This window comes from Lactuca saligna, chromosome 1 (assembly GCF_052625555.1).
Source record: "Lactuca saligna cultivar CGN05327 chromosome 1, ASM5262555v1, whole genome shotgun sequence".
In the NCBI taxonomy this organism is placed as follows: Eukaryota; Viridiplantae; Streptophyta; class Magnoliopsida; order Asterales; family Asteraceae; genus Lactuca; species Lactuca saligna.
This window is the reverse complement of record NC_136417.1, coordinates 144,727,179-144,739,184: the sequence shown is the minus strand read 5'-3', so window position 1 is coordinate 144,739,184 and position 12,006 is coordinate 144,727,179. Positions and strand designations below refer to the sequence as shown.

Below are 12,006 nucleotides of genomic sequence, written 5' to 3'. Positions count from 1 at the left end.
ATAAAGGCAGTAGATCTGAGTTCCTGGAGCTCAGTCATGCCTAGATCTAATGGTTAATCAACTTATTACAAACCCTAATTCATAATCAAGCTTGGAAATGGCTCAAGAAGGACTTTAATGGAGCTATAAAGGACTATAAGCATGAAAACAGGGGGAAACTGAGTTATACCTCAAGAAAATCACTGAAATAACACCAAGATGTTTGGCCTCCTTCTTCCCTTCTTGATCTACTCTCCTTTCCTCTCAAAATCTTTAAGAAAACACACCAAATCACTTCAATCTCACAAGGAACAAGGGTTGGACGATATAGGGAGCTCTGAGGGTGAAGGGGGCGAGCTTGGGGGCGTATAAGATGACTTAAATAGGGTGCAAACTCTTGAAATTTAGGGTTTCAACAGACAATGGGAACTCGCCGAGTCGCCAATTTAAACGTGTTCCAAATCCCGTCTCTACTCGGCGAGTAAGGCCGACAACTTGCCGAGTCCAATGCTGAAAATGCAAAACACTTAGATAAATTTTACATACCAGGAACCAAGTGCTACAGTAGTTGTAAAAGAAAGTCCTTAGTATCATTGTATAAAACAAAACATTTTCCCCAAACCTTACAAAATCAGGGAGTCACAATAGGTGATGGAAAATCCATTTTATGTAAAAATATGTATTTTTTGAAATGATATTTTTTGAATAAATTATATAAGATTAATGGTAAAATGTGTACAAAAAGTTTAATGGTAAAATGTACACAAAAAAAAGTTTAATGATATAATGTGTACAAATAATAGTTTAATGGTATAATGTGTACATAATATACAATAAAATCCACGTCAGCAGCCACATGGCATGCCACGAGGCATGTTACGTGGCTGGTGACCTACTATTACCGGTAACATAATGGTATTTTTTTAACAAATGTGAAGTTTAATGGTCATATGTGTACAACAACTATAGTTGATTGGTGATATGTGTACAAAAAAAGTTCAATGGTATTTTTTGTACAAGTCTAATACTTCGTTACCCTTACAAGTCATTTTCCCTAAAAAAGACACACAATAAAGAACGATGGAAAAATCTGGAAGACAACTTGGAACCTTAATTAGAACATGGACTAGTTTCAAAAAGGTTCTTAACACAATCACAAGTTCAGATCGAAAAACCACAAAGACTTGAAAATTTATACTAAACAAGATGGAACAAAATAACATGAAATTCGACTTTAATTTTCCGTTTTGCTTTTTCACTTTGCACCCTTTAGAATTATTTAGTATTACTTCACTAGCCTCATCCTTGAATATTCATATTTTCATCACTGCATCAGTGCATCTGCGTCTTTTCTTTACTCTGGATGCAATTGAAAACGAAAAAACACATCTGCGTCTTTTCTTTACTCTGGATGCAATTGAAAACAAAAAAACACATCTGCGTCTTTTCTTTACTCTGGATGCAACTGAAAACCAAAAAAACAAAAGTAAATCATCGGTTACTTGATAAACCAAATGCTCAAATTGTTTTTATGTTAGCTTTTTTACTTTTAAATGTTTGACCACTTACTTGATTTGAAGTTAGAACTTGTACTTCTTGATTGATTGGCTGTAAACCAAAAACATATAAAACATGATTTTCTACACGAGTTGAAACGACATGATAATAGACAACCTTGGTTATTTGGGACAAAATTAACATAACATTTATAACCCATGAAACATGAAACCCAACAAGATCTATGAAAAACACTTGATTAATCAAGAAAAAGTCTCAACTAAATTTAATGCAATGCATCAAGATATATATATATATATATATATATATATATATATATATATATATATATATATATATATACACACACCATGTGGCTTATCATTTGTTTCTGGTTTTTTGAACATATCATTAATATGGACGTCTGACGAAAGAAATATGTAACCAAAAACGATGTTCACCACCCTGTCAAAAACAAAATCACACACACATGTAACAACAAAATCTACAGACCAGTATGCTTACAAAAATAATTTTAAAATGACTCACACGTTTACTAAAATTACTTGTAGATGGGTGATCATGCCTGGAAAGTAAAAACAAAAAGGATTATATGGATAAATCATCGGTAACTTGATGATATAACCCTAATTAGCAAATGGAGCATGGTAACTTGATAATATAACCCTAACTGGCAAATGGAGCATAGTTAAAGAGTACCATTAAGTCACTTTTTGTTTGTTACATAAGACATGACTGGTTTGATGTTAAAGGGATGAAAATTGTAATTTTTTGTCCCACCTAAAAATATACTTATAAAATAAGGAGACATGAAATTTAGCAAACCTGAATCCAAAGATGTTCTTAGTTTTGAATGGCCACTATCTTGAGGGGGAAAATGCGTTATGTTAACAATTAAAAGCAATATCACCTTAGTATTTGTATAATATCAAAATACTTGATTAATTTACCCGTTTTATAACATTTTTATCGTTAAAGATGTGCTACAAGTTACCTAGTCGTGCTCGTATATGATTCCCCAAGGCTTGATTGATTGTCACTCATTGGTTGCTGATTTGTGGTTGTATGTAAAAATATAAGAAATATGAGAATTTAGAAGCACCAACTCCTACAAAACATAACTAAGTAAAACCGTTTTCTTCTAAGAGATAACCTGCAAAGATAATTTCTTGAGTGCTTCGAGCTTTTTCCGACAAAAAAAGGTCCAATAAGGTATATGTTTGTATCTTTCCAACCACAACCCCCAATATTCCATGTATAATCCATCAACCGCTGTTAAACGGAATTATAAAAATTGGATATACTTTTGAAGACAAAACTAAAAGACTAACTTTTCAAGAAAATATAACGATCAGACGAAAACTAGATGGAAAATTTAAAGTGCTTATATAGTATAATACGTTGTTTTTCATCAATGTTTGCCTTCTTTGCAAAATCATCAATAACTCTTTTAAAGCCACGTGCCCTGAAGAAATCAAGAAAATATCTTGTCAACCTGAAAAAAGTAAAACCACACAAAATAACAATTAATTACAGAATCTACAAACATATATAGTTATATACTTACAAAAATAAACTCAAAATGACTCACACCAAAATCCCGCCTTTAGCATCATCACTAATCTCCATTAATGCCAAATATCTGCAAATAAATTAAGTATGAAGAATTGTTGCGTGCAATTCATAACAAAATACCGCATATTGTTCCAGAAATATTCCAAGATCATATTTGACATACGTAATACAACATAAAAAACAACAAACTAGTAAGAACCAAGGCCGGTCCAGACGGTGGGCAACACGGGCGACCGCCCAGGGCCCACCGACTCCAGGGGGCTCAAAATTTATGGGCTATGTAGTGTATATATATATATATATATATATATATATATATATATATATATATATATATATATATATATATATATATATATATATTACCAAAATGATTGTTAGGGCCTAAACTTGGTTCAAACTCAAACTAGCTAAAAAGATAAACAATTTGGTTTGTTTGTTATTGTTAATTGAATGTGTTTATACTGAAAAATAAATGATATTTTTTTGAATTTTTATTATATTTGTCTTTAAAGGACCCTTTTTTTCCTATCGCTCTGGGACTCATATACGTTTGGACCGGCCCTGATAAGAACTCTAAATAAGGAAAAATAAATAGAACAACCCAAAATTATTGCAATCCCCGGCCTTAAATCTTCCTTTTCCTTATCGATAAAGCTTTTGGGAGTTGCATATATTTCTAAAAGGGGGAAGGGGGCCTTTTAGCCTAGGACCTTATGATTCATGGTTTTATGCACATTGATGTCAATTAAATGAAAAATTAGCACGATGACAATATAGTTTAGTCCGCATGTACAAAATATTTTGTCCTTCAACTATGCTTAGTGGTAGTGGCTGTCTAAAGGACCCTAATAAATAAAAATGATTTTGTCACATATTATTTTGTAATAATTTAGAGATATATTTATTTTCCACTTGTCATGTATTTCATTTTGCATTTCTAATATATTATTAATTAGTTTCCACAAATTAAACCTACCATAATGATATTAATTTTAAATTTTAAATTTTAATTTCAATTTCAAATAAATTTATAGTTTTAACCTTTGTGTTTAACATTTTGTTATAATAAACCTGTTTAGTATACGGATCTGATAACTAAATAATAATTTTAATTTATTTATTTTTGGCATGTTTTTTTTCTCATAATTTTTATTTATTTCAAATTTCGAATTCAAATAAACTTCTCATTTAATCGTTTCTATTTAACATTTTGTTTTAATCAACCCGTATAATATACGAGTTTCACAACTAGTGTATATATATATATATATATATATATATATATATATATATATATATATATATATATATATATATATATATATATATATATATATATATATATATAGTAGCACAATATTGCTTGTCGCTTTTCAACTTAGTTGTATTTAGCACACATGAACGAGTTTATAGCAAAGGTAGGCATTTATCAAAGCTCCACTACAGCCAAGCCGCCTAAGTATGTCAATTTTTCCACATATACGAATGTACAACAAATAAAACTTATGCAATTTAAAAGTTTACATCATGCAATTTTCAACAATATCCCATAAACATTAATCACATTCCATATTCAACAAATTTAGTGCAATGAACCCCTTGTAAATCACATGAAACTCACCTCAACGTTGTTTGCTCTTGGGATGGACATCTCAAGCAACCTTGAACTCCTACAAGTCTCAAACAAGAATTTCAAAGACAATGTAACACTTCATATATAGAATCTAAAGGTCCCCAACACGTCCTATTGCATACTAGGTTCAATCTTCCTATGCCAAGTTCGATCAATCAAGGTTTGCAATTTTTCTAATAAACATAATTTGATGCCAACTTGGGAAATCTTCAAACTTTACTAATAAAATAGTGCCCAGATCTTACACATAGTCCTTGCTTGCATCTAAATGTAACTAACGTAATGTTATAGTATTCTTACGAGAAAAACTATTTGAAAATTTTTAAATATCAAAATTTGCATTTCTAAATAAATTCCATAATATTAATGTCATGGGTGAAGACCATAACCTTCAAGAAAAATATAATTCTATTTCAGACAAAATTGAAATGTCAATTCCTATGGAACATATTCATCACAACAACAATGAGTTTGAGTTCATCATTACCATACCTGCAATCAAAACCTTATTGTTTCTTCTCCGCAAACTTGTTTGAAACTTCTTCTGCCTTGTGCTGAAACTTGTTTTATACCCCATAACTTTCCAATTTCAACAACACAACTTGTTGTTTCCTTCAAATCAATTTTAAATTGTCAATTTTGATTTGCTTTTCTGTATTTATCTTTATCTTCCCATAAATAAATTGCCAATGCCACAGTTTATGACATTTTTTTTTTGTAGACTATAACTTTTATACCAAATACGGATAACTTATGTTCAAAACTATGACTTTCAGCTTTCAAAATTATAACTCTTCGACCAAATATGAATTAGTGATCATTAAATATGTTAAGCTTTTTAATACTTCAACAGATATGACTTTCTAGTTTCAAGAACAAACCATTAACATTCGCTTTATTTTAAGAAAGAGAGAAAGATGAAACTTACAGATCCTATGGAGAGGAGAGAAGGATAACACGCGTGGCTGGTCGGAAGTGCAGTTCTCCGGTCGGATTTGCAGGTCGGGGAACAACAGAGACGAGACAAAGAAGTCAGCAAGGCGGACAAGAGAGATAAGTCACAACTGATGATCACTCTTTTTTCCGGTTTAGATGATTTTTAGGCTAATTTTCTGTATGTTTGAGATGATTTTTGGGTTTTAGTTTCTTTACCCTAATTTTCTTAGAATGGGTACTGATTTTTCCCTGGTTTTTGGGTTTCTGTTAAAATGACTTTCCTAATTTTTCGTAATGAAATAATTAAATTGATTGGTTTCTAGTTATTTAGAGTTAACAGCTAAGTAGTTATTTAATTTAAATACTTTTTAAATATGATCACATATATGATGATTGATGAACCTAAGGGCTAGCAAGAAAAGCAAAAACCAAACCTCCTACTCTAGCTAAATATTACACTAAACATTTTCACATTACACACCACTCTTGCATTTTTACTACTTTTAATTAAAGATAATTTTCCTTTTTATGTTTTCAATGCAACTTTTATAAATTTAGAAAAACATCCAGATAAAACTATTAGGTAACTTTATGAACGACATCTTAAGAAGGATAAAGTGGACGATTGTACATTGTCAATCTTTTTGGGGCTCATTGTTTTTATTTTTATTTTTATATTACACTTTATATCGTCGTTTTTAGAGTAGTTTTAATTTATATAATTTAATTTGTTAAACATTAGAGAATAAAGATATGTTTTTTTCGGACTCGTCCAGGACCGACCCTAATGCTATTGATGCCATTATAACTGAGGTGGCAGCCCCATAAGGCCTTCATAACTTGGAGAAGACGGCCCCACCCTCGTTATGTTAATTGTGTGATGTTACATTTGAGGTGACAATTTTATCTTGTTATAACAACGACCCATACCTAGGGGGTAAAATAAGTTAAACACAAAAACCAATAATAATTATATATTCATATTAGCCTTCACCCTTTTACATAGTTTATGCATATTAAACTTAATTGCAGAATAAAAAAAATGAAGTAAGGTATGAAATGAAGACTCCAAGACTCTCCGTAGTAAGTTTCCTATGTTTCTTTTGGCACCATAACCGGTGGAATGCCGACGCTAACCACCACCAACTTGCTTATGTAATTATGACTATGTGTCCATCCTCTCCGCCGTCATCGGCGAAATGCCGCCACAAACACTGCAACAAAACCCTTTGTTGATCCTCCCAACCATCATAGACGGAATGTCACTGCATCACACCCCTCTCTCAACCCCCTACATCATCTCTAGTGGAACGTTGCTACCCACCACCGCATCACACTCATTTATCAATCATTTTAGTTCTCTTATATTTAAAGCTTTTTTTTGTCTATCTTTACATATGGATGGAAGATGGGAACATAAGAAATAAAGATCCGGAGTTATATTCTAGGATGAAACAATATTGTCATAAAAATAAATATAGTGCAACTTTCACACTTTGTTTTAGTTCATTTTTTTTGCATGGCTTGAAATTATTTAAATGTAAAAAAACTAAGAAAGAAACTATGTAATTTTGTGATGTTTAAATTCTTTTTCAACATATGAAACGAAAGAAATAGTTTATTATTTTTGTGATTATTTATTTAATTTTATAACTTAGTTATCATTATATAACGAGTAAGATGACAAACGGAAAACAAGATATGATGTTAAACCTTTTTGTATACTGCATCCATAAATTTAGATGATATATTATGCATTATCCGTTTGTATTTTATTTTAAGCATCTCCAATTGTTAATTCATATTAAGATTTATAACTATTATCACATCATCATTATTATAAATTAACCCATAATTAAATAACAACTCTAATGATTAACCTCCTCAAATAGCTTTTCTTTATAAAACTTTAACTAATTTATCCCCTTATTTAATTATTCATTTTTTTTAAACAAACATGGTATTTTAATCTTTATTAAAAATTTTGTAATACATTGTTTCTAAAGAAATATATTACAACATATCGTTCGGAAAAATTAGTATGGAAAAACTATTACGGAATAATGATAAAAAAATATTGAACAAATATATATATATATATATATATATATATATATATATATATATATATATATATATATATATATAATCATTTTAATTTTATATTCCATAAAAAAATGTCATTAGATATTTAATATAGATAATTAGTTAGTAAATAAATAAAAATATTTAACTAAAATATACTTAGAAAGATAAAATGAAATATAAGGTAGTTAAATGACAAAGTACAAAAATATATTGACCACTCAATATATTGAGTGGTCAGTATGAAAAAAACAAATAAATTCTATGCTCTAATGGTGATAAGTTGTAAAGAAATAAATGTCAATAATAACAATAAGCTTTAAAAAAGTTCTAATTGAAGATGCTCTTAGTAATATAATAGATTTTCAAAAATTGGCTTATTTTTTTGTGGTATCAATACAAATTATACAAAAAAAAAGTTACAATTGCATCTAGGGGTGTTAAAAAATATCCGCATTCGAAAAATCTAAAAATCCGAAAATCCGATCTGAATTTATCTGAAATTTCGGATACCCGAATTTTCGGATTCGGAAACGGATAACTTTTTTGTAACATTTCGGATATCTGAAATCCGAAAAATATGATTTTATTTTGAGTTTATTTTTTTATTTAAAAACACTTATATTTTATAGTATCTCAATTAATAACTAAAAATATTCATAATACCAATAGTTAAAATCCTTTATTAATACATTTGCTAATACATTTGCCTTTGTATTGAAATAGCATGCTGGTCATGAGAATGAAAGAACTAAAGCATTCACACACAGTGGCAGATGCAGAAAGTTGTCATAGCAGTGATACAATTTTTTTCGTCCGAATATAATAAAATAAAAAAAATTAAAAGTACTAATACATCAAATCGATCCATTATATCTTAATATTAAAATTTGACATCTACGGGTACACATTTTTTGAAACCGATCCATTACATCTTCGATCTTCAGTTTCATAAGTGCTTCTTTTTCAACATAAGAAATCATGGCATCGTTCAAAAAATCATCACCTATTTTGTTACGCAAATCCGTCTTCTACAACTTCATCGCTGAAAAACATCTTTCAACTGTTGTGGTTGCAATGGGTAAAACCAAAACCAACTTCAACAACCTATAAACCATAGGATAAGACCGATGTTTCCCCGTTTTCACCATCAAACGAGAAAGATCGGATATTCCTTGCAAAATAGTGAACCGGTCATCTTTATGTAAAGCGTGATAATATATTTCTAGTTCACCATCAAGTTGCATCCTCTCCTCATCATCAAAATCTTTTTTGTATAACTCACTCAACTTTAACAACTTTGTTTTGTCAATACTCAAACTGTTACGGGTAAAAACATCATCTATCGTAGCTTTAAGAGTCAAAGAGGATGTATCATTCACGTGCACCACTCCAATGAATCTTTCCTTCACCACTCCACGGTTGTTCTTTTTTTTTTTTTTTTTTTTTTTTTTTTTTTTTTTTTTGATACATCACTAGATTCATCAACTAATAAAGAAAATACATCTTTACCAATTTCTTTACAAATATCTACAACTATCTATGTTGAAACGCATTCAACAATTTTCTTTTGAGTCCTCGTATACATCACTTGATTATTTTGAGGAGCATTTTTTAAGGTAACATTGTGAATGCCTTCATTATGGTCTCTCAAGAAAGATAATAACTCCAAGAAAAAGCCCTCTATTAAGAGAGTCACTCGACTCATCATGACCCCGAAATGGTTTCAATAAAAATTTACAACACGAAATTGAAGCACCTAAACGAAGTTTATAATTACTCTCCTCAATCTTGGTTTGCTTCTTGAAGGCTACACTAATAGATTGTTTTTCTTTCAATAAAAATTCACAATTTTCTTTTGCTTTGTGATGAAAACTATCAATACCACCCATATGATCTCTCAATGACTGTCTTTTATTCCAACTATCAAAACCTTGTGAAACAAATGCATCTCTCCCATGTTGTTTTCCCACCATGTCTGCACATACATAGCAAAATAATCAAAATGATTTGTTCTCTTTTATGCTATATTCTAACCAATCAAAGTCATCAAACCACTTAACAACGAAACGTCTTTCTTTTGAACCTATTTTCTTTGAAGGGAATGTATGACCCCTTGGTTGACAAGGTCCTTGAAGCAAATATGTCCTCCTTATTTCATCTCTTTGATTTGGATGGTAAGTTGTAATCTTTGGTCTAACATACAAGTCTTTTAGAAGATCTTTATATACAACATTTTAATTGGAGTAGTTGTAGGTTGTGGATTTACAATAGAAACCGGAGGGAATGATTGATTAGAAGGACATGGTCTTTCAGAGGATTCTTCAAACCTTAAATCATTGGATCATGGTCTTTTGGAGGATTCTCCAACACTTGATTTATTGATGCTTGTTCTTCCAAAAATTGACCCAATTTTATCGTGACAATTCAATATCAAACAAACAAGCCATCCAATTGCTCAAAAACTCAATGGAAAAGAAACTAATTTGAATAATTTCAAGGTTAACAATCTAAGTATCTAACATTCTAAGAACAAGTTACAAGTAAACAAGTCATTTCAAGGTTAAGAACTACTAATTTCACCTAAACAATAAGAAATTTTAACAAAAAAACAACTAATTTGACTAATTTCATAAACCTAAAATTATCAATACTTATTTTTTTCATTGTATTTATAGGTTTGAAAGGAGTGTGAAGCCAAGCCAAGAAAAATCGAAATACTTATGCCTTGCTATCTTGGTTGTAATCAATTGAATGGAGGCTAGAAGAGGCGGAGGCCGATTTTTTTTTCTTGTTCGCAGCTTTCACAAAAGTGCTGAAGTGCTTGTCACACCCCAAAACCGCTAGCGGAAACGTTCCGGGGCGGAGGACGTCATGTATATCATCACAACCAATGATTAACAACAATCATAGCAACACAACCATTACAGTTAATACTTTAATAGAAATGTTTACATTTGTTTGAAATTTAGTTTGAATTACATCCAATAGTTTTGCATAGTAAAAAAAAACTTAAAAACTCTTAATGATTCAGTTCCTCGAAAATCCAGCAAGTACCTATCTACTGATTTCCTGAGAATACAAGCAGTTAAAAAAAAATTTATCAACATAAAGCTGGTGAGTTCGTAAGCAGTAATTTGTAATGAAAACTTGTTGATGAACAAGCCGAAATGTTTGTGCAATCTCCAGAAAATCTGATATTTTCTTTAATGAAAAACACGTAGAGTTATCGATTTCATATACAACCATGAATGTTCGTTTCTGAAAAAGACTGTAGTGATATGCGGAAATACTACCTCATGTGACTAGCTAAAGCTAATCATGAAGTATAAGTATTTAATGTGTAAAACCGTAGCATTAATGATTCGGTTTTGAAAACCCTGGCTCGGCCAGTATGTATAGTGTGTTTAGTTCTATTTGGTATAAATAAAACTGCTGAAGAAAGTCGGGTTGGTAAACTATAGGTGGTTTATATATAATGTGAGTCGTATAACCATGATTGATAGGACTAGTGACGTTTCCAACGATCTTCAGGCATTGAGTGAAATGACATTTGTACATCTCAGGCGTGCCCGCCTAACTGTAGCTAGCAGTCCAGATGTGGGATTGTCAGTCCCGAATAGATCTATTCACAAATCTCACACTCTCCCTCCAAGAGACTCTAGTTATATAGTGGTAAGATTTATCCCTGTACACCTAAGGGTACAGTAGTGAAGTAGCGCCTCACAGTATCGTACAATCTAGTTTACATGTGGTGCAGCAGCGTTCTACCATAGTGAAAATCCGTATGTATAACGTATATAGTGATAATTACAGTTATGAAAATCATGATGAAGCAGTGATGTAAACTGTAAATGTTTTATGTTCCATTGCATATGTTTAATAGTGAAAGTTTCTATGCGTGTACAACGTAGCGAATAGCGTGTATGGAAAAACTATGCAATTTTAGTGAAAATGTCCCTTATGATCAGTATAGTACAAAAGGGATTTAAAGTATGAGATTTGCATAAGTTTTATGTATATTCAGGAAAATATTTATGTTTAGCTTGTATTTCCCCCCCTGAAAACATTAAAAATGAGGAAAAATGTAGAGGTATGAACTCACGGTTGTTGCGTAGGGTTGTTGACTGAAATGAAGATTCCCGATTTGTTGCACGTGACACTAACAAAATCCTATTATCAAATAAATACGTATATGTATCTAAATTAGCGACTTCGATAAATAAAGTGTTAGAAAACACTTGAATTTCGGTTGATGAAGGTTACCGAGACTTGCT

General features: G+C 30.9%; 2 protein-coding genes across 2 annotated transcripts; both read right to left on the bottom strand.

The window, feature by feature from the left end:
* Positions 1 to 1,933: 1,933 nt before the first annotated feature.
* On the bottom strand, positions 1,934 to 5,856 carry LOC145012335 (uncharacterized). Its single transcript, XM_078971131.1, has 9 exons — positions 5,637 to 5,856; positions 5,201 to 5,320; positions 4,697 to 4,745; positions 3,089 to 3,139; positions 2,898 to 2,992; positions 2,651 to 2,769; positions 2,492 to 2,547; positions 2,043 to 2,062; positions 1,934 to 1,941 (listed from the first exon to the last, which is right to left on the bottom strand). The coding sequence occupies exons 2-9, from the start codon at positions 5,283 to 5,285 to the stop codon at positions 1,934 to 1,936; spliced, it is 483 nt and encodes a 160-aa protein (XP_078827257.1). The 5' UTR covers positions 5,286 to 5,320; positions 5,637 to 5,856.
* Positions 5,857 to 8,760: 2,904 nt separating this feature from the next.
* Positions 8,761 to 9,705, bottom strand: LOC145012326 (uncharacterized). The gene is made up of 3 exons (XM_078971124.1): positions 9,510 to 9,705; positions 9,201 to 9,217; positions 8,761 to 9,156 (listed from the first exon to the last, which is right to left on the bottom strand). The coding sequence occupies exons 1-3, from the start codon at positions 9,703 to 9,705 to the stop codon at positions 8,761 to 8,763; spliced, it is 609 nt and encodes a 202-aa protein (XP_078827250.1).
* Between the last annotated feature and the right edge of the window lie 2,301 nt (positions 9,706 to 12,006).

Coding starts and splice junctions, on each gene's coding strand:
- LOC145012335 (XM_078971131.1), bottom strand. CDS start 5,285: ATGGGGTATAAAACAAGTTTCAGCACAAGGCAGAAGAAGTTTCAAACA. Junction 4,746..5,200: donor CAATAAGGTTTTGATTGCAG/GTATGGTAATGA, acceptor TGAGACTTGTAG/GAGTTCAAGGTTGCTTGAGA. Junction 2,993..3,088: donor GCTAAAGGCGGGATTTTGGT/GTGAGTCATTTT, acceptor TACTTTTTTCAG/GTTGACAAGATATTTTCTTG.
- LOC145012326 (XM_078971124.1), bottom strand. CDS start 9,705: ATGGTGGGAAAACAACATGGGAGAGATGCATTTGTTTCACAAGGTTTT.